The 27,486-nt window shown below is 36.8% G+C and overlaps 1 protein-coding gene across 1 annotated transcript; it reads left to right on the top strand.

Moving 5' to 3' along the window:
• Positions 1 to 902: 902 nt before the first annotated feature.
• gad2 (glutamate decarboxylase 2) lies at positions 903 to 25,500 on the top strand. The gene is made up of 16 exons (XM_073838940.1): positions 903 to 1,608; positions 1,879 to 1,941; positions 2,257 to 2,400; positions 2,913 to 3,146; positions 3,785 to 3,875; positions 4,414 to 4,526; positions 4,988 to 5,103; positions 7,304 to 7,383; positions 7,502 to 7,556; positions 7,679 to 7,795; positions 9,850 to 9,914; positions 13,423 to 13,501; positions 13,598 to 13,747; positions 13,965 to 14,072; positions 18,722 to 18,811; positions 20,787 to 25,500. The coding sequence occupies exons 1-16, from the start codon at positions 1,536 to 1,538 to the stop codon at positions 20,958 to 20,960; spliced, it is 1,752 nt and encodes a 583-aa protein (XP_073695041.1). The 5' UTR covers positions 903 to 1,535; the 3' UTR covers positions 20,961 to 25,500.
• Positions 25,501 to 27,486: the final 1,986 nt, after the last annotated feature.

Here is a 27,486-nt window from a genome sequence, read left to right as displayed (position 1 = left end):
TCTTCATATAATACATATACATATGGATATGTGTATTCTTGAAATGCCACTTATTTGTAAATATGATTTTATAAATACTTAATTAAATCTGTAATTCGTCTAATAAAATGTTAAAGTGCATATGGCTGATGTTAAGCCCTGAGCAGACTAAAGTTACTGTAAAATATAATAATTACTAAATCAGTTTAATTTCTTACATCCTTCTTAGCTCATTCCGTTTATGTCTTTTTTAATGTAAAATACATTATATGGTAGGCTATTAAAAGTTTTTGAATTTTATGTTTATGTAACACTGATGAAATTAAAATACAGTTTAGTTTTGTTTTAGAATTGTAGAATCGTATCGTGGGTTCGAATTTTGTTTTATAACTGATCGAACAAAACAATGTATTTTTGTTTGTATTTTAATGTAATGCTATTTTTTTCGGTGTAACAATCTTGGCCTGTTTTTCTATGTGATTTTTCTCGTTTTCGCCACACAATCTAATGTAGGCTAAGTGGGCAAAAACGCTTATTATTATTATTTTACATAACCTGTTATTTTCTACACCCTATAATATAATCATAATTTATTTCTGTTGTATTTAGGGTTTCATTGTATTATATGCATGTGAAACAAATGGCATGTGTGCCATTGCGCACAATCGCCGCACACAATTGAGAATGGTATAAATAAATTCACAGTGATGTTTTTATTAATTCTAGGTATTCCAGTTCAGGTTTGAAACTGGGTCTGGTTTCATTAGTAATACGAAATTGTTTGATGATGAAAAGAGGCATGGATGTGGACCACAGATCTGAATGTCATGGTCCATGAAGCAGCCCGGCTGCTCCTCCTGCTTTTGATGAAGTCTGCTCACTGCTGGAGTAAAGCAATTACAGAATCTAAAAAAAAAAAAAAACTGTTGTGCCTTCAGCACAGATGCGGGTGGTGCGCCAGGAGGGGCATAAACTAGTGTGTGTGGTCACGATTAACGACGCAAAATAGTTCGTCATGACCCGAATGGCGTCGGAATGTCTCTGGTGACGTGAAGCGGATTATCTTTACGCTACAAGACGCTTTTATTACCACTAAAGTTGCAAGTTTGCATGTTGGAGAGCCGCGCAACGGATTGCAACTAGTGTTTTTTTTTTTTTTAATATACAGTTTAGTTTAAAGCTGAGGTATGTGAAAGAGAATGAGAGCTATTGGATGCCTGTGTCTCCATCAGTGCCAGCGTTTCTCCATGAGTTCAGTGACGGTCCCCGGCTGCTCCAAATCATTGCGCACGGCGCACCAACTGAATATAGACGCGCAGTCTCGGCTGTTCTCCATCTGAAGGCTTTAAACATCTTTTATGAGCACCTTAGCAATTAAAACACTTGATTTGACGCGTTTGGACAGGTGTGACTGTAAATACATTGCAGCTGGATTTTCGACGCGTTGGGCAGGATTCAGCACCACGGCTGTGGACAGCTCCCGTTCCCCCGTGACGCGCGTCTGGATGGCTGCTGCTCGCGTTTCTCTGTCGCTGCTCTGATCCGCTCTGTTCGCGATGGCATCACACGGGTTTTGGTTTATGGGTGCTGAAAATCCGGCTGGAAACGGCAGTCAGAGCCCGAACACTCGTAAGTGACATGGCGTTCAGAAAGAAGCTTGATTGAAGCATGATTGTGTTTTACGTATTAGTGAGGCTGTGAGACAAAGAAATGCGACATTTGTTGTGTCAAGGTTAATTTCAAACCTTGAAATGTCATATCAGCCATGTCGTATGATAATAAACATCCGAATTTAGTTCGGTATTTTAGGGCAAGTTCCACGCTATGGGTTATTGCTGTTCATAATGGAAGTTTTTTGACGGATATGGTGTTGAAATCACTCGCGCTTGATCGTTTCAGCGAGAGCATGGTGCCAGGCGGCGGCCCAGAAATTCTCCGGAGGCATCGGCTCCAAATTATGTGGTATGTTTATTTTTAACAAGCGGTCTAAATGTAAAATCTTTATTTTGTATCTCATCTACCTTGTTATAATGTGTGTTATAAACAGCGTGAGATTAGAACATGTTTTCATGCGTATGTTTCCACGGTGAACTGTTCAGTATCATTACTGATTTGTTTATATATATACATATCTTTTTTTTCTCTCTCTCTCTTATTTTATTTTTTTAGAATCTAGACTGAAATGTTTGGAAATAATTAAGTGTTGTTAAAACATCTTTTATACAGTGTGCGAGATGCTATTTTTTATTCAATTAATAGAGAAACCCTTTCTTGTAGCTCTGTTAAATGTCGGAGAGGCTGAGAAAACAGCTCAAGCCCAAGTAAAAGCAGAAGATGGGTCTACAGTCGAGAGCTGCGGCTGTAATAAACCCTGTAACTGCCCCAAAGCCACCGCGTGCTTCTCTGATCTCTATTCAACAGGTAAACCATATATCACATCGCTATCACAACTTACAATAAAAGGCCAAATTGCTTTGAAATGCTCGTTTCATGGTTGCTTATATTGGTTACATAACGTGATTTTATTCAATTTAAATATATTTGCATTCATTTTTGTTTGTTGTATGTTCACCCATTCTGCGCTTTTCGTTAAAAAGCGTTTTTTTTCTTTCTTTCAAATATAGGCTTATATTTTATTAGCTATTTCTTGATTTTGCTCGTCGTCTGTATTATTCCCGAAACACGTTTTAAAAATACATTTATGTACGTAGAAATAATGATAATAAAAAATGCAATAAAATGCCTGTGCATGTTTGGGCAAACTAATGGATAAAAAGATTATTGTAGCCCACATAAATACGTAACAATGCATTTCCAAGACGTTGTCCTTTGTTTCTTTTTCAAGGTTAAATGAAGCTATTATAGCTACTCTTAATTCTCGCACTAAATGCCATCATCTGTTATTCTAATACAATCATGGTATTGTTTCACAGATCTTTTACCTGCACTGGATGGCGACACGAAGACTATGAATTTTCTGCAGGAGGTTGTGGATATATTGCTGGCTTATATAGTGGAATCTTTTGACAGGTCAACGAAAGTGATTGATTTTCACTATCCAAATGAATTGCTCCAAAGGAATAATTGGGAGCTTTCGGACGAACCCGAGACTCTGGATGATATTCTGATCAGCTGTCGCGCCACGCTAAAATACGCCATAAAAACCGGTAAGTGTCTTTGTAATTTGAAAATAATAGCCTATGCACTGTAAAGTGGTAACCTGCAATTGTTACCTTAAATGAGATATTTCTATTAGATCCAACGCATAAAAATTCGTTTGGTTGGTATTTGTGTGTGTGTATGTGTGTGTGTGTGTGTGTGTGTGTGTGTGTAAAATAGATATATTTTATTTCGTGTTCTAGTATTCATATTACATCTATTTATAATCTAACATATATATTACGTAAATTCTTCTATTGATTGTCTCGCTTGTAAAAGATTTTTTTTCCACAGGCATCAGTGTGTGTTTGTGCCTGAAGGCAAAACGAATCACATCAGAACATGACGTGATATTAAATGAATGCGTCTAGGGACAATTTTATTTTCTCTGGTGGCATTTTAAACTGAGAGGCTTTTTTTTTTTTTTTTTTTGAAAAGTGATTTTCGTTTGGGGAATAATTATAAATGATCAAAAAGATTGATTGGTTTCCTTGCTGCCTGCGCCGGCGTTCCTTCTGAAGTGTTTTACCTCAAGCCGCAAGTGACTATTAATACTGTGCCATAAATAGATTAGTGGGACATTAATATTTTTTTTTTACGTCAAATTGTTAATTTTGTATTCTTCCAATGTTATCTCTATCTTCAGCACACCCCAGGTATTTCAATCAGCTCTCCACTGGGTTAGACATGGTTGGCTTGGCTGCCGATTGGCTAACTTCCACTGCCAACACCAATATGTGAGTGTGTGTCTCCTTCCATTAAAATACAAAGCGGGTTGAGGTCATTTCCGTTTTCTCTGCCTTCATATGCATTATTTTGGCCTGGTCTTTGTGGTTGGCTGGCTTAACCTCACAGATATCCATTGAATGGCATAAAATGAAAGGCTGATGAATTTAGAAAAGCAAATTTAACCGCCACTTTCTCATCTTGTGCCATTCACAGAGAGAAAATAAGATGGAAATTTACATTCAGGCTAATAAGAACAACTATTTTATGTTGGGAATTAAAGTTTTAATTAACAGACGGTTAATAAAAATAATAACTATGTAATAACCATGTAATAACGATGTAATAACATTGTAATAACAATGTAACAGTTTTATTTAATCGCTTGTATTAGAAATCAAATGTTAAATATTATTATAGTTGTAGAACCTGCAGACTGTTGCAAAATCCTCTCGAACATCAGTTGCGAAACAGGTTGTCGTGACTTTTGCTTGTCGTGACATTTTTTCTGGCTTGTGTAACTGGGTCATGTGATCTCTGTGCAAACAGGTTCACCTATGAGGTGGCTCCAGTCTTCGTGCTGTTGGAATACGTCACGCTGAAGAAGATGAGGGAGATCATTGGCTGGCAGGACGGCCGCGGTGATGGAATATTCTCTCCGGGTAAGCAGCTGTCAATCTGTGTGACCTGCCTTAATATGCACTGTGTGTTTCTGTTGCGACATGAGCGCAAGGAGAGCAAATGGCTAAAAGTGTGAATTTGTTATGAGAAGATGTCTTTGAGCATCTTAAAAAATGACAATCTGGGTTATTTGTGTTTTTTAGTTATACAATTATTATCCAATGGTGAATGTATGATTCCAACCACACTAGTAAAGAAAAACATATATATATATATTTCCAGTGAGTGATGCAAGTGATTGCAAATTATGTGCTGCTGTTTTCTGCCCCCACTTCGCAAAAAAATAAATGGATTGGATTTTAGCCACTGATAAACAAATCACAATTGGGATATGATGTGGACAGTTACACCAGAGTAAATGACATTCAGGGCTTGAGGAACAACTGACAGAGGTCAAGTTACCTGAGTGATGGAATGGTAAAACTGCTTTATTGTCCTCTAGGTGGCGCCATTTCCAACATGTATGCCATGCTGCTGGCTCGCTATAAAATGTTCCCTGAGGTGAAGGAGAAAGGAATGTCATCCGTACCGAGACTGGTGGCCTTCACATCGGAACATGTATGTCCATTTATTTATATTTTTTTTATCTCTTATTCTCATATCATCCATTATTTTTATATATTTATGTATGACAGTAATTAACAACAATCTGTAAGAATGATGTTTTTCCTGAACCACAATTCTGCTTGTTAAACAATGAAGAACTCTGTAATCAGTATCAAAACAGTGAAATAATAAAATGATTAAAATCAGAATATTTATTTTAATTTAAGGCAGTGTAAGTTATGACCAGTCACTTGAGAAAACACACCCCAAACAGATAATATATTAATAGTAATAATAATATACTACTGTATACCAGTTTTTCCATATAAACTGTATTTCTGTCCACATTTTGAGAATTTTGTGTTTCAGTAAAAAAAAAAAAAAAAAAAGAAAGAAAGAAAGCAAAGTCAAATAGACATTTTTTATGATTATGGACAAAATGTGTGTTCTGTGCAGCAAAATGAAATACTAAGAGAAAAAAAAAATATTGGCTTTTTTCTTTAAAGCCAGCAAAATTGCATGTTATGTCAACTGCCCTATATATATATATATAATTTCACATAATGGTTTGATTGTAGAGCATTTTCATATATGCTTGTAGCTTTTATTGTTATTAAATAATAATAATAAATTCAGCATATAAAGACAGTGAGTATTATATTTTCACTGTAGGACAGTTCAGATATTTTGCATGGTATTTTGCTTTTCGAAGGTTAATTATATACACTACTAGTCAAAAGTTTTTGAACAGTAAGATTTTAAATGTTTTTTTTTTTTTTTTTTAAGAAGTCACTTCTGCTCACCCACTATTTGATGTAAAATACAGCATATGCAGTAATATTGTGAAAAATTTGTACTATTTAAAATAACTGCTTTCTATAATTATATTTTAAAATGTAATTTATTCTTGTGATAAAAGCTAAATTCTCAGGATCCTTACTCCAGTCTTTAGTGTAACATGATTGTTCAGAAATCATACTAATATGCTGATTTGCTGTTTAGGAAACATTTATTATTATTATTATTAACAGTTAAGTACATTTTTTTCAGGATCTTCAGGAACATTATGCACTATACATTCATATATGTTTATATTTAGTACTGACCTGAATAAGATATTTCACATAAACGATCTTTACATATAGTCCACAAGGAAAAATAATACTTTTTTATAAGAATTTATAAAAATGATCCTGTTCAGTTTACATCCCCTTGATTCTTAATACTGTGTGCGTACCTGAATGATACACAGCTGTTTTTGTTTTTGTTTTTGTTTAGTGATAGTTGTTCATGGGTCCCATGAGTTTGCCCTGCCTATTGTTTTTCAGAAAAATCCTTCAGGTCCCACACATTATTTGGTTTTCCAACATTTTCGTGTATTTGAACCCTTTGCAACAAAGACTGTATGATTTTAAGATCCATCTATTCACACTGAGGACAACTGAGGGACCCATGTGCAACTATTACAGAAGGTTCAAACATTCACTGATGCTCCAAAAGGGTAAAAAAATATGCTTTAAATCAGCTTTAAATATGGATTAAGAGCCGGGGGGTAAAAAACTTTTAAACAGACTGGATATGTGTACATTTTTCTTATTTTGCCTAAATATCATATTTTTATAATTAGTACCGCCTTTCAGAGGCTACAGACATGTTTCCCAGAGGACAAAATAAGTTAAATTTACTCTGAGCTTCAAATTTAAAAAGTTTTCACCCCTGGCTCTTAATGCATGGTTTTTCCTCCTGGAGCATCAGTGAGTGTTTGAACCTTCTGTAATAGTTGCATATGATTCCCTCAGCTGTCCTCAGTGTGAAAAAATGGATATCAGAATCATACAGTCATTACTGGAAATGGTTCGAATATACAAACATGCTGAAAAACCAAAGAATTTCTGGGACCTGAAGGATTTTTCTGAAGAACAGCAGGCAGTTTAACTGTTTGGGACAAACAAGGGACTCATGAACAACTGTGTAAACTTTTGAATGGGGTCATTTTATAAATTCAATTATTATTTTATCTATTGTGGACTATATGTAAACATCTTTAATGTTAAATATCTTATTCAGGTCAGTACTAAATGAACAATAACATGCATTTTGTATGATCCCTCTTATTTTGTTAAAATAATTACCATTGAGCAGATTCTGAAAGGGGGATGTCAACTTTTGACCTGAAAAAATGAATGCATTGATGATTGATTATTCCTTTCAGAGCCATTTTTCAATCAAGAAAGGAGCAGCCGCACTTGGAATTGGTACTGAAAGTGTCATCTGTATTAAAGCTGATGAAAGGTTAGTCCGAATTACCGCTACTGATGCATCACTTCATGACGGCACAATTGAGAAATGCACATCTTAACATTATAATCACCAAACCATATGACTTCTTTACTGCTCTCATTTCTTCCAGGGGTAAGATGATTCCTTCCGACCTTGAGAGGAGGATTATTGAAGCCAAGCAGAAGGTAATTTCAATGACCGTGTCTCTGTGACCGTCTCGTGTGTCTCTTTTAGGTCTGTTTAAATAATCTGTGTGACTCTTTGGCAAAATGGGCCCTTGAATAACGCACTGATTTCTTTCTCACAGGGATACGTGCCGTTTTTTGTCAGCGCCACAGCCGGCACCACGGTTTATGGTGCCTTTGATCCTCTGATGGCTATAGCGGACATCTGTAAGAAGCATGATGTCTGGATGCATGTGGATGTGAGTAGATCTGCTTCCCTAAACTTACGTGAACTTACATGAACTTCCTGAACGTTTCACCTGTGAAATACAGACAGTGGACTGGGATCCAAAAGTGATCTCAGTGTTGGCACATCTGAAGTATCATTCTTTGGATGCAGAACTGAGGGCCTTTTCAATTTTACCTCATTACAACACTTAAAGGGGTCCTGCCCTTTCACAAAGTTTAGTTTTGAGGTTTGTAGTAAAATAGGTTTTTATGCTTGATTGTTCCAAAAATGCATTGTTTTTTTACATATATGACCCTGGACCATTGAGATCGAGATTTGTACATCTGAAAGCTTAATAAATAAGCTTTCCATTGATTTATGGTTTGTTAGGATAGGACACTATTTGGCCGAGATACAACTATTTGAAAATCTGGAATCTGAGGATGCCAAAAAAAATCAAAATATTGAGAAAATTGCCGTTAAATTGGTCCAAATGAAGTTCTTAGCAATGCATATTACTAATCAAAAAATAAGTTTTGATATATTTATGGTAGGAAATGTACAAAATGTCTTCATGGACAGGATCTTTACTTAATATCCTAATGATTTTTGGCATAAAGGAAAAATCGATTATTTTGACACATACAATGTTTTGTTAGCTATTGCTACAAATGTACCCGTTCTATTTATAACTGGTTTTGTGGTCCATGGTCACATATTTGTAACACTTCTCTTCCATGTCTGTCTCAAACACCCTGTTTAGTTCCTGTTTCAATGAAACCCCTTCTTTAGAAACACAAAATGTGCTCTGATTGGTTAGCTAGCTTGTCAGACTATATTGCACATAAATATTTTCAGAAAATGTAAAAATGATTCATTACAGTTGAACCAGCTAGGTTTGAAATTTAGCTTTGGGTGAATTAGCAAGGGTGTAATAAATGGCCTCCTTCAGAAGTGTAGCTTCATCTTAATGTTTCCTATTAGATGAATTACCTTCAATCAGTCTGTGTGAGTGTGTACATGTGTGTATTCACTCTCATGGGGCTGACAAGATTAATAGCGATATCTTATTCCTCATTATTATTCATTTTTCTCTGGTGATGCTGTAGCCTCAGGAATTTTTACAGCAACACAGACATATTGTGGCGGCATGCTGAAGCTCAAACACATGCATTGTTTTTGAATCCATTCAGCCTCATTAATCTGACCTAAAGGCAGCAGCTCTGTCTCAAATGGGCTGAGAATATAATGTACCTGTTAGAGACCGTGCTGGTTCGACGAGACGGGAGACATAGTACAAAAGATGAATACTTTTAATATGGTACTTCAGAAACACAAACAGAAACTTCCACACACGTAGGCTAAATGAAATGACCGACAGAGAACTCAGGAAACAAACAGACTTATAAAGGGGAACTAATCATGAAACACAGGTGACGGGGATAAACCAAATGAGGACTAAACCAATTGATCACAAAATGACAGGGGGGACAAAGGGAGAAACCAAATGATAAACAGTGCAAAACAAAGGCAAACAAGGCTACATATAACAGTACCTGTATATATTGCTAAATGTGCTGCGAATGTTCTACAATATCTGCTTTTAGAAATATAATCCACCTTATTTTTTAACGCAGAAGTAAGCCTACAGATGTGGCCTTTAACAATGCAAGTTATTTTTCCTGTATGGATGAAACTTCCAGTTCATTAGCCACTTTAGGAACTTAACGAGAAGAATAACAACATGCAGAAAATGGAAAAAGCTGTTTGCACACAAACCAGTGTGTTCATAATTAGGATAATACATTAAAATGATAATATGGTAAGACAAACCAATTTGCAATATCAAGTAGCAAAATGAGCTGTTTTGTACAGCTAAAAATAGCTGGACGCAGATGAGACTGGAAGCCAGACTCATAAAATTTACAAATGGTCGTGGGAAAAATAAAATGGATTGGATTAGTTTTATATTTTGGGTCAGATCTCATTTATCTGTATCTAGTATTTCAAACATACATGTTTCTGTTAATACATAGTGCATTGCCGTTTGCTTTTAAAATGACTTCTATGTCTGTGTTTATACAGGGAGCATGGGGTGGAAGTTTGCTAATGTCCCGGAAACACCGGTGGAAGCTGAATGGAGTTGAGAGGTTAGTATAATCTGCAGTTTTTATGGATTAAATGTCTTGTTCAATCATTAACTCTATCCATATGCTGATTGGTTCTCTCGGCACTAGTGCAGCAGCCTATCGGCTGCACTACTTCATCTACATAACTCTTTACTATACTGACTAAACTAATCGGTGCTTGGTCTCTGAGAATTCCGCCCTAGTCTCATGATGAAAACGTACCTGTGAGAACTTTTTCGCAAGACACAAAATATGTACCAAGTACATATCTGCAGTTTCCAACAGAAATGTCCACTGGGTTACACTAAAAGAGTGTTCGGTTTCTTTTCTCGGAACAGATGAACGTACATAACGTTTTATGGTAAAGGCTAGATGGTATACAGATGCGACTACTGGGTATGCACACATCAATATAGCCTAATTTTTGTCACACTGTAAAACAAGGATTTAGGGTTGGAGTAGGTGTATAAATATAGATAAAACACAATTTAACAGGTAGAACATTTCAAAATTTTTCAGCCACAGTGGTGTCAATCGCAAGCATGCTGCTTTAGCTTGGTTTTCGATCTCTCATCTTTTGGCCCTTTCATCGTGAGTCATTTTTTTATGGGATTTGTATCCAAGGATTCTGCATCCTAAGTACAATTCCATGCCACCGAGTTACTAAGCAAGCTTGTTAAATCAGGAAAGCGAAACTGGGAAAATTTCGCATCTCACGAGAAAATTCCCACAGTTATGTTTTCGCCATGAGGCCAGGTTAAGAGAAATGAGAATTCTCATTTTAGCCCTCCCCTTCCCCAGCACCACCTGTAGATTTGCTATGAATTTAGGCAGAATTTAGGAGTTTAACAGAGAAAGTCTTTGTACTTGCTCAACAGTGTAGCATATCTAGTTAACCAAGTCCAAACATACTTGCTGTACACCTTATTTTTATCAATAAATGTTTGTTAAATTCATTCAGAGAGTTGTCACGACTGATATTTGATTCAGTAGAAAATGTAAAAAATTTGATTCAGTAGAAAATGTAAAAAGTTTCCAGTACCTGTGTCAACCAAGTTTTATGTGGCGTTGGTTTTGTACCTTTTACTGCACTTCTGACTTGAAATGTCTGTTGAGTGCTGCTATAACTCTAATGCTCTGTGATGTTATAAAATAACGTACCATTTGCACTACACCTAAACCTACCCGATAATATAAACAAAAGTAAATGTGATGTAAAAATGCAATCGCAAACAGCTTTAACTTGTTCAGCTTGTTTTTCGATCTCTCATCTTTTGGCTCTTTCATCGTGAGTCATGTTTTTCATAGGATTTGTACCCAAGGATTCTGCATCCTAAGTACAATTCCGTGCCACCCGAGTTACTAAGCAAGCTTGTTAAATCCGGAAAGCGAAGCAGGAGCTGTAATCATAACTGTGTACAAAAATGATTGCAAGTGTTCATTGTTTTACCGCCCTTTGGTATTATTTTTTGTTGGAAACTGCAGTGATATGTACCTATTGGTACATATTTTGCATCTCACGAAAAAGTTCCAACAGTTATGTTTTCGCCACAAGGCCAGGTTAGAGAATTCTCATTTTAGCCGTCTCCTTCCCCAGCACCACCTGTCTAGATTTGCTACAAGGATTTTTCCTTTACATTTTGCAGCAGAATTTAGGCAGAATTTAGGAGTTTAACAGAGAAAGTCTTTGTACTTGCTCAGCAGTGTAGCATATCTAGTCAACCAAGTCCAAACATACTTGCTGTACACCTTATTCTTATCAATAAATGCTTGTTAAATTCATTCAGAGAGTTGTCACGACTGAAATTTGATTCAGTAGAATTTTTTTTTTAAATTTGATTCAGTAGAAAATGTTAAAAGTTTCCAGCAGCTGTGTCAACCAAGTTTTATGTGGCATTGGTTTTGTACATTTTACTGCAGTTCTGACTTGAAATGTCTGTTGAGTGCTGCTATAACTCTAATGCTCTGTGATGTTATAAAATAACGTACCATTTGCACTACACCTAAACCTACCCGATAATATAAACAAAAGCAAATGTGATGTAAAAATGCAATCGCAAACATTCAGCTTGTTTTTCGATCTCTCATCTTTTGGCTCTTTCATCGTGAGTCATGTTTTTCATGGGATTTGTACCCAAGGATTCTGCATCCTAAGTACAATTCCGTGCCACCCGAGTTACTAAGCAAGCTTGTTAAATCCGGAAAGCGAAGCAGGAGCTGTAATCATAACTGTGTACAAAAATGATTGCAAGTGTTCATTGTTTTACCGCCCTTTGGTATTATTTTTTGTTGGAAACTGCAGTGATATGTACCTATTGGTACATATTTTGCATCTCACGAAAAAGTTCCAACAGTTATGTTTTCGCCACAAGGCCAGGTTAGAGAATTCTCATTTTAGCCCTCTCCTTCCCCAGCACCACCTGTCTAGATTTGCTACAAGGGTTTTTTCTTTACATTTTGCAGCAGAATTTAGGCAGAATTTAGGAGTTTAACAGAGAAAGTCTTTGTACTTGCTCAGCAGTGTAGCATATCTAGTCAACCAAGTCCAAACATACTTGCTGTACACCTTATTCTTATCAATAAATGTTTGTTAAATTCATTCAGAGAGTTGTCACGACTGAAATTTGATTCAGTAGATTTTTTTTTAAAATTTGATTCAGTAGAAAATGTAAAAAGTTTCCAGCAGCTGTGTCAACCAAGTTTTATGTGGCGTTGGTTTTGTACATTTTACTGCAGTTCTGACTTGAAATGTCTGTTGAGTGCTGCTATAACTCTAATGCTCTGTGATGTTATAAAATAACGTACCATTTGCACTACACCTAAACCTACCCAATAATATAAACAAAAGCAAATGTGATGTAAAAATGCAATCGCAAACAGCTTTAACTTGTTCAGCTTGTTTTCCGATCTCTTATCTTTTGGCTCTTTCATCGTGAGTCATGTTTTTCATGGGATTTGTACCCAAGGATTCTGCATCCTAAGTACAATTCCATGCCACCCGAGTTACTAAGCAAGCTTGTTAAATCAGGAAAGTGAAACCGAGAAAATTTCGCATCTCACGAGAAAATTCCCACAGTTATGTTTTCGCCATGAGGCCAGGTTAAGAGAAATGAGAATTCTCATTTTAGCCCTCCTCTTCCCCAGCACCACCTGTCTAGATTTGCTATGAATTTAGGCAGAATTTAAGAGTTTAACAGATAAATTCTTTGTACTTGCTCAGCAGTGTAGCATATCTAGTCAACCAAGACAAAACATACTTGCTGAACACCTTATTCTTGTCAATAAATGCTTGTTAAATTCATTCAGAGAGTTGTCACGACTGAAATTTGATTGAAAAGTCCATAGACTTTTCCCCTTGTGAAATTAAATGGATTTGATAATTTTTCTTTTGACTCGTTTCACTGCACAACACAGTGCCTCAGGGAAAAATCTTGCCTGAATCAAAATAAATGATTATATGGCTATTCATTTTTTTCAAGGACAATGACTTGGTGTTTCAATTATTTGCTGTCTGCATTGACTGTTTTAGGGCTAATTCTATGACCTGGAACCCTCATAAAATGATGGCTGTGCCCTTGCAGTGCTCTGCTCTGCTGGTTCGAGAGGAGGTGGGACTTTCTGATTTCTTTGTCAAAATCAAATATATTATCACATAATATTATTTAATCATAATTTTGCCCTTCTTTTCATGTTATGTGTTCCAGGGTCTGATGCAGAGCTGCAATCAGATGCAGGCCTGTTATCTGTTCCAGCAGGACAAGCACTATGATCTGTCCTATGACACAGGGGACAAGGCCCTGCAGTGTGGCCGCCATGTGGACATCTTCAAACTATGGCTAATGTGGAGGGCTAAGGTATTATAGAACTTTATTTTGTGTTCTTATACCTGCAAAAGATAATGAAAAGTAAACATTCAGTATCAGTACATTTAATGGGCAGTTGGTCTGCTTTCAGAAACCTCTGTAAAGACATTTGGGGCGGTCGTTCATCTAAACTGGTCGGTTGCGTGGGGAGATTTGTTGAGCTTTATTGTGTTATAACAATGTTTGTCCTCTCTCTTCTCCTCTGAAGGGCACTATTGGATTTGAGGCTCAGATTGACAAATGTCTGGAGCTTTCGGAGTATCTCTACAACAAGATCAAGGACAGGGAAGGATATGAGATGGTGTTTGATGGAAAGGTAAGTTTTATTAGATGTACAGTATTTTATTCGTTTGGCCAACTGTTGCATCTTCTTATCAATGTTTTTCATTTGGTTCAGATGGAGAAATTAGAAGGGAAATTAAATTAGGAAGAATGGTTAAAGGAGTAAACTACATGACATCAGGCCATTTCTAATGACAGTCAGCACATAAACAGACCACCCTCAGCATTTTACCAACAATAATTACAATAATAATATCACAATATAGCAACAATAATGGACTGACAGAAATTCTGACATTTTCTGTTTTTCACAGCAAGGCTGCCGTACCATAAATTGAATTGATTTTCTGTGGCAGTCTATTATTGTGATATAATCACAATATAATATAACCCTCCCCTATATGGTATGTAACGGGTGGACTCTTCCTGTATAAATGTGATCTGTTCTGGCAGCAATGAGCACAATGAGCAGTGAGTTGCAATGAGCACATTATCAAATAAATTCTTATTATTTTCACAATCTCTATACAAAAAAAAAAACTTTAAAATAATGTATGTTTTGTTGGAATTGTCTAAACATTACTGAGCTATACCCATTCGAAGTCGGTAGAGTCAGCAAAGTCAGTTTAGAGAAAAATCACCTAGTGGTGTTGCATCTTTCCCCCACTTCTTTTGTTAATAATAATTACTATATTAGTAATCACAATATGGCTATTTTTATTTTGTCTTTGTTATTAAAATTAGAACAAAGATGCAAATAAACAATAGAACAAATATAAGTAAGAAACAAATAAAAGAGTGCATTGCTTTTTTTCATCTTGTAGCATTCAACTAACACAAATAAACAGATTATTAAAACTACAAAAGCAGTTCAAGAGCAATGAGTTATTCCCTCTTTTCTTTTATTGTTAGATAATGTGCACGGATGTGTTAGTCAGTGTATGGAATGCCAGAAAGGTCAAAAATACATACATTTTTGACCAGCGTCAAGGACGCGTTGTTTACACATAGAATTCACGTGTAAACAACGCATCCTCAACATGTTGTTTATGTGTGTGTTGTTGAACTTCATGGCTTTCCATATCAGCACAAGAGTTTTGTTTACATCAGCATGTGTTTGAACATCACATTTCACTGGTTCAGACTCAGTTTGCTATGAATATTTAATACGTTGAATGCTGCACTTTACAACTGTACCCAATTTGGAAAACGATTTATTTTGATGGCCCTATTTGAACATTCTGTTGACACTAAGTAACGTTGCATCTACTTGTCAACTAGCTCTCATTAGAGTATTAGTAGACTGTCTTCTTATTATCTGCTAACTCTTTATTGTGATGGTTTCTCAACAGACATCCTGCTGACTATCAGTAACTTTTAAAGTACGTGTCAACTTATTTTCTAACCCTAGACTACTAATATTAATATTATATACTAACACTCTAATGAGAGTTTGTGGAGATATAGGTGCAATGTTACTTACAGTCAATAGAATGTGTTAAGGGGATCATCAAAATAAAGTAAAGCCCAAATTGGTGACTTGCTGAGGTCATCAAGAAGCCAACAGAAAAAATGGTACACCTCTCAGAAAACATTCAAATAAAGATACTTTTAAATGTTTAATTACTATTTGGTGCATTGGGATCACTTAACAAAGGCCTTAATAAACATTTTTTTTGTGTGTGTGAAAACCTCAAGTTCGACCAAAATATGTTCACTTTTTTTTTCTGTAGCTCAAAAAAATTTTTATGGTCAGTTTTTGCAATGAATACCTATGACTGTACTTTTTTGCCTGTTATGTGTTTTATATTGTTCAGAAGTGGGTAGGTTTAAGGTAGGGGTAGGGTTATGTGCTCCAATTAATGTATAAATTTATAAAGTATAAAATGATATTTATTTTTATTTTTTACAAATGCTGCAAAGTTCATTTATTTCAGTAATTCTACTTAAACTGAAACTCGTATTTTAAATAAATTCAATGCACACACACTGAAGTAGTTTAAGTCTTTGGTTCTTTTAATTGTGATGATTTGGCTCACATTTAACAAAAACCCACCAAATTTATTATTTTAACAAATTAGAATACTTCATAAGACCAATAAAAAAATAAAAAAAAAACATTTTTAGTGAATTGTTGGCCATCTGGAAAGTATGTTCATTTACTGTATTGGTAGGGGTTCCTTTTGCTTTACTTACTGCCTCAATTCGGCGTGGCATGGAGGTGATCAGTCTGTGGCACTGCTGAGGTGGTATTAAAGCCCAGGATTCTTTGACAGTGGCCTTCAGCTCATCTGCATTTTTGGGTCTCTTGTTTCTCATTTTCCTCTTGACAATACCCCATAGATTCTTTGTGGGGTTCAGCTCTGGTGAGTTTGCTGGCCAGTCAAGCATACAGTACCAACACCATGGTCATTTAACCAACTTTTGGTGCTTTCGGCAGTGTGCGCATGTGCCAAATCCTGTTGGAAAATGAAATCAGTACCTTTAAAAAGCTGGTCAGCAGAAGGAAGCATGAACATATAATATCTTGGTAAATGGGTGCAGTGACTTTGGTTTTCAAAAAACACAGTGGACCAACACCAGCAGATGACATTGCACCCCAAATCTTCACATACTGTCGAAACTTAACACTGGACTTCAAGCAACTTGGGCTATGAGCTTCTCCACCCTTCCTCCAGACTCTAGGACCTTGGTTTCTGAAGAAATACAAAACTTGCTTTCATCTGAAAAGAGGATTTTGAACCACACCATCCATTTCTTCTTCTCCTTAGCCCAGGTAAGACGCTTCTGACATTGTCTGTGGTTCAGGAGTGGCTTAACAAGAGGAATACGACAACTACAACCAAATTCCTTGACATGTCTGTGTGTGGTGGCTCTTGATGCCTTGACCCCAGCCTCAATCCATTCCTTATGAAGTTCACCCAAATTCTTGAATCGATTTTGCTTGACATGCCTCTACAGGCTGCGGTTCTCTCGGTTGGTTATGAATCTTTTTCTTACACACTTTTTCCTTCCACTCAGCTTTCTGTTAACATGCTTGGATACAGCACTCAATGAACAGCCAGCTTCTTTGGCAATGAATGTTTGTGGCTTACCCTCCTTGTGAAGGGTGTCAATGATTGTCTTCTGGACAACTGTCAGATCAGCAGTCTTCCCCATGATTGTGTAGCCTAGTGAACCAAACTGAGAGACCATTTTGAAGGCTCAGGACCCTTTGCAGGTGTTTTGAGTTGATTATCTTATTGGCATGTCACCATATTCTAATTTGTTGAGATAGTGAATTAGTGGGTTTTTGTTAAATGTCAGCCAAATCATCACAATTAAGAGAAAGGCAGACTACTTCAGTCTGTGTGCATTGAATTTATTTCATTCACAAGTTTCACAATTTGAGTTGAATTACTGAAATAAATGATTTTTTGCTTGACATTCTAATTTATTGAGATGCACCTGTATGTGAGTTGGGAAGTGCTGTCATCATGCAAAGAATCATGGGGGCTGAATTGTCCATCAGTTGTACCCTTCAAAATCCTTTATTCCGAAGGGACCTTTGAAGTGGCCAGTTTTGAGAACTTCGGTTTGATTAGACCTTATGTTGGTGGTCAAAAGTCTAAATGTGTTGAGGAAAAAATGAAAATCATTCAATCCATCAATCTGTCAATCAACCAAATCTTGCAAATTTCAACATGGTGCATATGTGCTTTAATTAATTAATATGCTGCTTTAATACCATTAAATATTTTATTTATTTTTAAAGTAAAGTGTAGTGCGGTTTGTTTCAGAATTATTTACATTTATTCTAAATGTTAAAAAGTCATTCTAGTTAAAGCAGTTCATAACCTTTAATTTATTAAATGTATTCCTAAATTATTTTCCAGGAAATAGCACATCTGCATAAAATACAAAACACAGTATTTCTGAATCCTATTTGATGTCTTTTAAAATACAAATATCCCCTCTAAATTTAAATGCAAGTCCTGTATTTCTGAGTAATTTTGTCAAATGCTGAGCTGATTGTGTGCACTAATTCATCTAACATGAAATGTTTCACCCTTGAAATGACTGAGCAGTCGTTCGAGGCTCATTTAAATGTAAATTGTGGCTAGTGCCAATGTGACAAAATGATTTGGCTGGAGGCTCCTTGCTAAAGTCGGTGCAGTGCGGGGAGAGGAGGATTGCAGTGTTGCAGTATGATCGAATGACATTTAACAAAACATTTCAGCTCTCAATTTCATGTTTAGCAAGCTTTTTTTGGTTTTAGCACACTAAGGTATGACTCAATCTGTGTTTTGTCTGTATGTCCCACCATCTGAATTGCTAATGAGTCCTTTTCACTGGTGCATGGAGGCATTCTTCTCTAGTGTGGCCCCTGGAGCCTCACAATGAGGATGAGGGCCTCTAATGGAGTGTAGTGTCTGTCTATGAGCTACCTGCTCAAGCGCTCAAAGCCCTCACAGCAAAGCCTTTTGATTGAATAGATTACATGGCTGCTTCCAAACTGACGGCGACAAAAATTCCCATTATGGCCCCAGACGGCCTCTAATCACATATTCCGTCACGGATCTTTAATGGACTCCCCAGAGTGCTCTATTTATGCAAGCGTGTGTTGTATGTTCAATTGAGTGATAGGTGTGTGTATTTCGTAAACGTACGCTGATGCTATCTGCTGGTCTCGTGTCCTTGCAGCCTCAGCATACCAATGTGTGTTTCTGGTACCTTCCACCGGGCGTACGCTACCTGGAGGACAAAGTGGAGAAAATGAAGCGTCTGCATAAGGTGAGAAAAATTGGATTTTAAATTGGATCAACTGATGTGAACTGAGCTTGAAACTTGAAACTTGAAAGACCCTAGGGACATTTTAGTAACCCAAAAGTCAGGTTGATGTTTCATGATATTATCTTATTACATTTACATTTACATTTATTCATTTAGCAGACGCTTTTATCCAAAGCGACTTACAATAGGGGAATTTTTCTTATGAAAATGGATTATGAAAAAGAATATACAATCCTCCATTCACCTATTTGAGATACCAGATATAAAGCATACGTACAATTTTATGAATTTCCATGCAGTTGAGGTCAAAAGTTTACATCTCTCTTTCAGAATATGTAAAACGTTATTTATTTTACCAAAATAAGAGGGATCATTAAGATGTCTGTTTGTAACGTCTAGATGCTTCAAACCAGAAAAATAGCTAAAATGACACCCCTGCAGGTGATGTCATTGTAGGGGGAGGTGCCGCTCATCAAGTGTCCTTTTATTGGCTGGCTGTTTTTCAGTCACTCCCATGCCAGCAAAGCTCTAATCGGCTATTAGGCTGAACAGATGGCGCTCATGCTAGTCATACAAAGAGGGTCTCTATCTACCCCTACCCACAAACCTCATCTGCCTGAAACTAGAACGCTTATGGTTTGTCCTTTACAAAAATAAAACTGGTTTCCGGAGGCTTTTGGGTAACAGGATAATCACCTAGGTGTGTGTATTTATGGTGCAGGGATGCTGCAATACAGAATTTTTGTTTGTCTTTTAGACATACTATATATGAAAAGAAACTGGACAGGTTCCAGTATATCAAGGCTTGTTCCATAGAGATGGAAGTAGTTATAGGTGCTGGATACAGGCCACTGCTGATAATAGCTGGACACCAGCAAATGATTTGAGGGGAAGTGAGTGTAATTATGTGGTGATGAGTGGCTGTGTCTTTTATTCAGATTACAGTAATACATACTGTCCAAGACTACTGCTCTAATCAAGTCAGTTCTGCTCAAGCTAAGAACATTAGGACGTACAGTTGAGGTCAAATGTTTACATACACCTTGCAGAATCTGCAAATGCATGTTATTTTTTATTTAGTTCTGACCTGAATAAGATATTTCACATAGAAGACATTTACATATAGTCCACAAAAGAAAATAATAGTTGAATTTCTGAAAATGACCCCGTTCAAATGTTTGCATACACTTTATTCTTAATACTGTTGTTACCTGAATTTTTGTTGTTTAGTGATAGTTGTTCATGAGTCCCTTGTTTGTTCTGAACAGTTAAACTGCCCACTGTTCTTCAGAAAAATCCTTCAGGTCCCGCAAATTTTGGGTTTTTCAACATTTTTGTGTATTTGAACTCTTTCCAACAATGACTGCATGATTTTGAGATCCATCTTTTCACACTGAGGACAACTGAGGAACTCATATGCAACTATTACAGAAGGTTCAAACTCTCATTGATGCTCAAGGAAACACAATGCATTAAGACCCGGGGGTGAAAACTTTTGAACAGAATGAAGATTTTTCATTTTCAAGTACATTTTTCTTATTTTGCCTAAATATCATATTTTTTTCATTTAGTACTGCCCTTCAGAATCTACAGAAGATTCTTACATGTTTCCCAGAAGAAAAAATAAGTTAAATTTACCCTGATCTTTAAATTCCCCCAGCTCTTAATGCGTTGTGTTTCCGTCTGAAGCATCAGTGAGTGTTTATACCTTCTGTAATAGTGGCATATGAGTCCTTCAGTAAATGTAACTAATTTTGTCTTCTGGAAAACATGTAAGTATCTTCTGTAGCTTCTGAAGGACAGTACTAAATGAAAAAAAAAAATGATATTTAGGCAAAATAAGAAAAATGTACACCTCTTCATTCAGTTCAAAATTTATACTCAGACTGTATTCATCTTAAAGATAAAAATGTGAAAAAACTTGAGGCACAAAACGTTTCTTCATGCCCAAAGCTAATAAAAAGTTGTCTCACAGGTTGCCCCTGTAATCAAAGCCAGAATGATGGAGTACGGAACGACCATGGTGAGCTATCAGCCACAGGGAGACAAGGTCAACTTCTTCCGTATGGTCATCTCCAACCCAGCTGCTACCTTTGAAGACATTGACTTCCTCATTGAAGAGATTGAGCGACTGGGACAGGATCTTTAAAAACTTAAGACGCCAAAACCTGTTATTCTTGTGTCCCTGGATGGATCGAATATTTGTTGTGAATGTAACGGTAAATCTTTGATTCCTCTTCTCCAAAGTCATTTAAAGATAGTACGATTTTAAAAAAAGACAATATGAAAATATCTAGACTTTAGTATTGTAGCGTTGTTGTGGGCTTCGTGGTCCAAAGCCCTGTAAAAGTGTTACCGTCTGCTTTTACTGTCTATCTTAGTGTCCTTGAGATGACTTTGTTTGTTTACATGTGTTTATTGAGAATATGAAGAGATATTTGCTTCTATTCAGTGCAGGTCCTAAGTTTGAACAGTTATTCAAGGTGCCAGATTACAGTAGAGACACATATTTATCCAAAACCACTTCATCGTATCTAAAGCTTTTGTATTCACAGACAATGTATGACTTTTATCTATTTAACAAGATACAGAACCATAGGAAGAGTTTTTAAAAAAGTTTTGACCAACTATATTGAGCGTGTATATGAAAAAATTAACATTTGCGCAAAAACAAGCACAAATATAATGTTGCGCTCTAAAATGATATTGATCTATACTTCTGAAATTTTACAATTTAAATGATAATAATGAATAAGAGCTATAAAAACGAAATATCCTGTTAACAGGATTCTTAAAATGGGAATTTCCCTTCCCGCTAATAAAGCACGTGCAATTATCTAACTACATTCTTTATTTCTTTACTCGGAAATTCCGAATTTCCAACTTAATACTTGGAAAGGTGCAATAGAGCGGTATTTGAATGGCAGTTAGTCTTAAAAACTGTTTAGGTAGATGTTTACTTTTAAGCAAGCACTAAACTAAAAAGAAATCAAATTCTTTCTTTCAAATGTCCCCTGGAAAGAAACAATAGCACATACAGAACATATTATACACTGTATTTAAAAACCATGGGTTTAAATGACAAATTTAGTCTATATATGTAGTAAAACACTTTCCTACATTATAGCAATAGATTTTTAATTTACTAACCCATTCATGTACTTATTTAGCTTTCTTATACAAAATAGATATTTCAGGGTATTAACAGACCTAAATTTAGTGTTATATATAAATTCCAAAAACAAAATAACACATAAGCATAATTAGGGTTCTTCCCTATGATAGTATGTAAATAGACTTTTAAGATGTTCTTGATCAAGTACATATCTATGTGAATACATCACTGTATTGTATATAAGGCAGAGTCTATTTGTGTGGTAAATAATATTATTTTCTCTATTCGACAAATATTTAACCATTAATGGTAGATAAATTCTGCTTGTGTGTGCGTGTGTCAGATGTGTTGAATATGATGACTTATGTAACTGCAAAGATGAAGGATCTGGCTTTACGTCCACTTAAAGCCTCTACGTTTTATCATACTGACTCGAAATGATTATTATAGCACATTTCTGTGGTTACGAGAGCCATTTCTGAACCAATGCTGGTTGTATTCGTGCCCAAGTGATAAACTTGACATCCTGTGCCGATTTGTATTTTTGTGTGTTTGTAACTGTATTGCCTTAGTATTAATTGCCAGTATTGTCTAGTTCTCCTAAAGAGGAGCTTGTGCACTTTAGCTTATATGTATGATGACCTGTCCAATGGATGTTCTTAGTTTGACGTTTGTAAGAAACTGAGCATTGTCTGAATGTGTCCCAGCTTTGACGTCCGTTTGAGATGAGAGTTGCTTATAGCTGAAATCCTTTGTAGATTTGCTAATGCTACGTTACTGCCTGTATCCTTACAGAACGTAATAGTGAACCCTGCTGAAAAATACAACTGAACCCAACCGAATCTGGTCTTAGTTGGCCTCCCAGACTGGTCTGTGTTTTCCAGAAGCATCATAGTTTGTTGGTACCAACAGTTTGGTGTTTCCCAAATTCATAGTTCCATTCGCAAACAGCATTGAGAAATTGTGGTTAGAAACGCAGTTTCTTGTTATGACATAACCATGCTAACACTTTGTACAATCTATAGCTTTCATTCTATACATATACAAATTTCATTCTACGTGTTTTCTTTTTTTGCGTACCTGCTCTAGTACCAGGAAGGAAAATGGCAAAAAAAAAAAAAAAGAGAACAAAAATAGCGAAGCAGTCCTCATTTACAGCAATAATGGCATTAATTTGATCTTAAACTGAACAATTACCAGAAGTTATCACTTCAGAACTCACTTCAATAACTCTTCAAAACTTATGACAGTTCTAAACCAATGTGGTTCAACAACGAATGTGCAACAAAATTTCAGAAAACAGTCATGGCTGGTTACTTTCTACAATGATGCATCATACTAAGGTGGTTAAGCAGTGCGTTATGTCATTTTGTGGGAAACGTACCCCTGGTCAGGCTGGGAGACCAACTAATCTGGCCAGTTATGAAAATTAATGCTGCCTTCACATGTTCTCAGAAACTTCATACTTCCCAATTGTGAAGTTGTAATTATGGCTTTGTCGCGTTCAGGTGCTTTGTTGTCAGAAAGAACAGGAATCATGGTGGACGGCCCATTCTTGAGTTCATTCTTTCCAGTTTTTTGGGGAAATCTTATTAAAGCCAAAAAGTATAGGAGATTTTTAATGGGAACCTGGCGTCCCTTTCATTGGTAACCGAATAAACATTCACTGCAGTATCCAGATACTCAGCTAGCTGACGATTGACAATCTTTTGTTAAAGTCAAATAAATGGTCTCTTTGCTATGCTCAATACATATGCATCAAATGGTTATGTCTCTCCTTCACCATTTTTTAAATTTTATGGCATGTCCAATTAAGAAACTCCAGTATCAAAATTGTGAGTTTTCCAGTTGTAAATATGATTTCAGAGGCCATTCATGTCCAATTTCTGACATGGAAACTCTTATTCACAATAATCCTGATAACATGTGAAGGCAGCATAACTATGGTTAAAGGAGTAGTTCACTTCCAGAACAAAAAATTACAGGTAATGTACTCACCCCCTTGTCATCCAAGATCTTCATGTCTTTCTTTCTTTAGTCGTAAAGAAATTAAGTGTTTTGAGGAAAACATTTTCGGATTTTTCTCCAAATAATAGACTTCTATGGTGCCCCCGAGTTTGAACTTCCAAAATGCAGTTTAAATGCAGCTTTAAAGGGCTCTAAATGATCCCAACTTAGGAAAGTCTTCTCTAGCTCTGCGTGAAGTCTGTGTATTCTGGTTCATGACAGTTTTTCCTCCAAATGTTGGATAGTTTTGAAGTTGGAGGAGAAAATGAAATGGGAGTTTTTTGACATACCCTAACTGTCATGAACCGGAATACACAGAGTTCACGCAGAGCTAGACAAGATGAGCATTTGAGGTTAAAAAGTATATAAATTGTCATTTTTAATCGTTTAGAGCCCTTTGAAACTGCATTTAAACTGCATTTTGGAAGGTCAGACTCGGGGGCACCATAGAACTGCATTATATGGAGAGAAATCCTGAAATGTTTTTTTCAAAAAACATCATTTCTTTACGATTGAAGAAAGAAAGACATGAACATCTTGGATGACAACGGAGTGAGTACATTATCTGTACATTTTCGTTCTAGAAGTGAACTACTCCTTAAATTTTCGTAAGGGTAAAGCTGCATTTTCAGCATGGAAGGAATGCTAAGTTCGGAATTTTGAGATACGAGTGTTCTTTCTGTCTCTTTTTCAGGATCGACAAGCTGTGTCACATAGTTTGTGTATTTTAAGCTCTTGTAATCATGACAAACGCATCGACATCCTCACTGTGGTAGTCTTGGAACGCCCAACGTGCCGTCTTTCCCCGCTGCTGCTACAAACCTGCTCTCTTTGCACGTGCATGAACGCCTTGCCTTTCGAGCTTGTGAAATACAATCCCAGATATTCACATATATATATGTATATTTAGTGCAACCTGGTGTTAGTTTTAGTGGCAATATGGATAGCTTAGCTTCAAATATATATAGTTCACTGTTGCTAGCTTGCTCACTCTGTGTTAGCATTATCCAAATGTATTTATCTGCTAAGCAAGCATGTTCTGTGTGGCTAGAAGTTGTATGCTTTCGCAACCGTATATCTCTATCTTTCTCTCTGTCTTTCGCTTTGGTTGTTTTCCGCAGCTTTAATATTAGCATACGTGTAGTTCCTTGGCATGCCTCTATATAAGCATATTCAAAGTCTCGATGTCTCTCTATCGCACTCTCTTCTTCCTGTGTCTCTCTTTCTCTTGCTTTGCCCTGTAGCAGCTCTCAGACCTTTAAGAGCAGTGTTTCGCCTGCTGTTTCACGGCTACCCATCATGTCCATCAGTTTGTCGTATGAGGAACTCATGTGTTGTCATGAACCTGACCGAACAGGGTAACACCATGTGACTGGGTGAATTCATGTTTTTTCTTTCTCACCCAACATTGCTTGAAAGTAAAGTGATTGTCTGAGGAACCGATGTTCAGATGAAAGTTACCAACAACTCGTGTGTTGAAATTATATAGAGAGAGGCAGATAACAGACCCTCTTGAAATGTGTTTTACTTTCATGGGAAACACCAATAAATGTTACTGCCAAACAAATCTGTCTGGATTTTTAATAAACCACATCGTTTGATGTAATCAACAATGGGCTCTTCTGACTAAGCATCCTTCTACAAAACCATCTAGCAACATTATTATGTAATGTGTGAACAAACTGATAAATGTATCACGGAAAAGTTACATAAAGCCATATAAAGTGAAGTAGCATGTGAAGGCCAGTATACAGCAGTCAACATTTGAAGTGGTTCTAAGACAAGAACAAGTATTGTTTTGGTTTTAGGACAACTTTGATGAAAGGTTTTGATCCACTTCAAATGTTGACTACTGTATGTTTCAGAGCACAGGGAGATCTGGTATTTTATAGGCCTACAGTCAGCCCTCTCATGAGCATGAAACATTCACACAGTGCCTGAATCTCTCTACTGCATTACAAAACTGCAATGCACTTGACCTTCAGTACTGTCAGTTTTAAAAGCACTTCATAAATGCCTCCACAAAAACACTTTTGTGCCATTGAGTTGGATATATTTAGCATTTTACTGCTCAATATGCTGCTCAATTTTATCTATCTATCTGTCTATCTGTCTATTTATCTATCTATCTATCTATCTATCTATCTATCTATCTATCTATCTATCTATCTATCTATCTATCTATCTATCTATCTATCTATCTATCTATCTATCTATCTATCTATCAGTGATGCGCGGGTTGATCTGAAATGAGCGGGTGCCCGCGGTTAAGAGTCATCCAAAAATATTTTTAATGATATTCGGGTCGCGGTCGGTCGGGTCGTTTGAAATAAAGATGCCAATTAAACCTTTGTAATGCAAAGTATGTTTTTCTATGAAATACATAGACCTACACTTAGTTACTTTTGTCAACGAAAATTATGACTAAATATCGTCGTCAACGAACCTTTATCACGTGATGAAAACGAGACGAAATGAAACGAAAATGCTGGTCATGTGACGATGACTATAATAAAATGTATAATGCAATATCGTTGACGAATAAAAACGAGACTAAATGTGGTTTACAAAATAAAAACTATGCTAAAATGTCTCTTCATTTTCGGCGACGAAAACGTACTCGGTTACTAACGTAACCTCTGTTCTCTCTAGAGAGGGAACGAGTACTGCGTAAGTATCTTACGCTAGGGGAAAATCCTTTTCTGCGAGATATTGAAGCCAAAAATTATCCTTAATTTTGAAATAATGTAAAGCGCGTTGCAGCAGCATACAGACATAGGCGAAACAGCTTGCGCGCAAATCTGCTTTTCGAGTAAAATTCCAGACAGTGAGCGTTGTTCGGAGACGCAAACAGGTCTACTTCCGCTCTGCCGAATTTTTTCCACAGTAGTTGTACTGTCTGTGGGTGTAGAGACCATTCGCCTGCTGGAACATTGTTCCTGGACAGTCTGTCTGGCCCTATGTTTAGAAGCCCCGGCACATGCGCTGCTTTCAGCGAGCGCAGGTTGCGCTGAGCCCATACCAGGAGGCGTTCTGCAAGTCTGTATAGGTTTTTGGACCTGAGACCGCCCTGGCGATTTATATAGGAAACCACTGACATGTTGTCCGAGCGGACTAGTACATGGTTTCCTTTTATTTGGGGACAGAAGCGCATCAGCGCGTTCTGTATACTGCCAGCATTTCGAGGCAGTTGATATGCAGGAGCTTTTCCCGTTCTGACCACTGGCCAAAAGACGGTCTGCCCTCGAGCAGAGCCCCCCATCCCGAGGTGGACGCGTCCGTAGACACCACTTTTATTCTCGAGGAAGTCCCCAGGCTTACACCTAACTGGTACCAGTTGATTGCTCTCCACGGTTTCAGGGCTGTGACACATTTCTGATTGACCGTGATACGAAGCCGACCGGACGCCCACGCTTGACGCGGGACGCGCGCTTTCAGCCAGAACTGCAGTGGGCGCATACATAGCAGACCCAGCTGCAGAACTGATTATGCTGAGGCCATGAGACCCAGCATTTTCTGAAATTTTTTGAGCGAGACAGACGCGCCGCAGCGG

This window comes from Garra rufa, chromosome 4 (assembly GCF_049309525.1).
Source record: "Garra rufa chromosome 4, GarRuf1.0, whole genome shotgun sequence".
NCBI classification, from domain to species: Eukaryota; Metazoa; Chordata; class Actinopteri; order Cypriniformes; family Cyprinidae; genus Garra; species Garra rufa.
Note: the sequence above shows the minus strand (reverse complement) of the source record. Positions and strands in the feature narration are given on the sequence as shown.

What these genes read in the sequence shown, in the direction of transcription:
- gad2 (XM_073838940.1), top strand. Translation starts at nt 1,536, where the DNA reads ATGGCATCACACGGGTTTTGGTTTATGGGTGCTGAAAATCCGGCTGGA. An exon ending in CTCTGATCTCTATTCAACAG is followed by an intron (nt 2,401 to 2,912) that starts GTAAACCATATA and finishes ATTGTTTCACAG; the next exon opens with ATCTTTTACCTGCACTGGAT. An exon ending in AAATGAAGCGTCTGCATAAG is followed by an intron (nt 18,812 to 20,786) that starts GTGAGAAAAATT and finishes GTTGTCTCACAG; the next exon opens with GTTGCCCCTGTAATCAAAGC.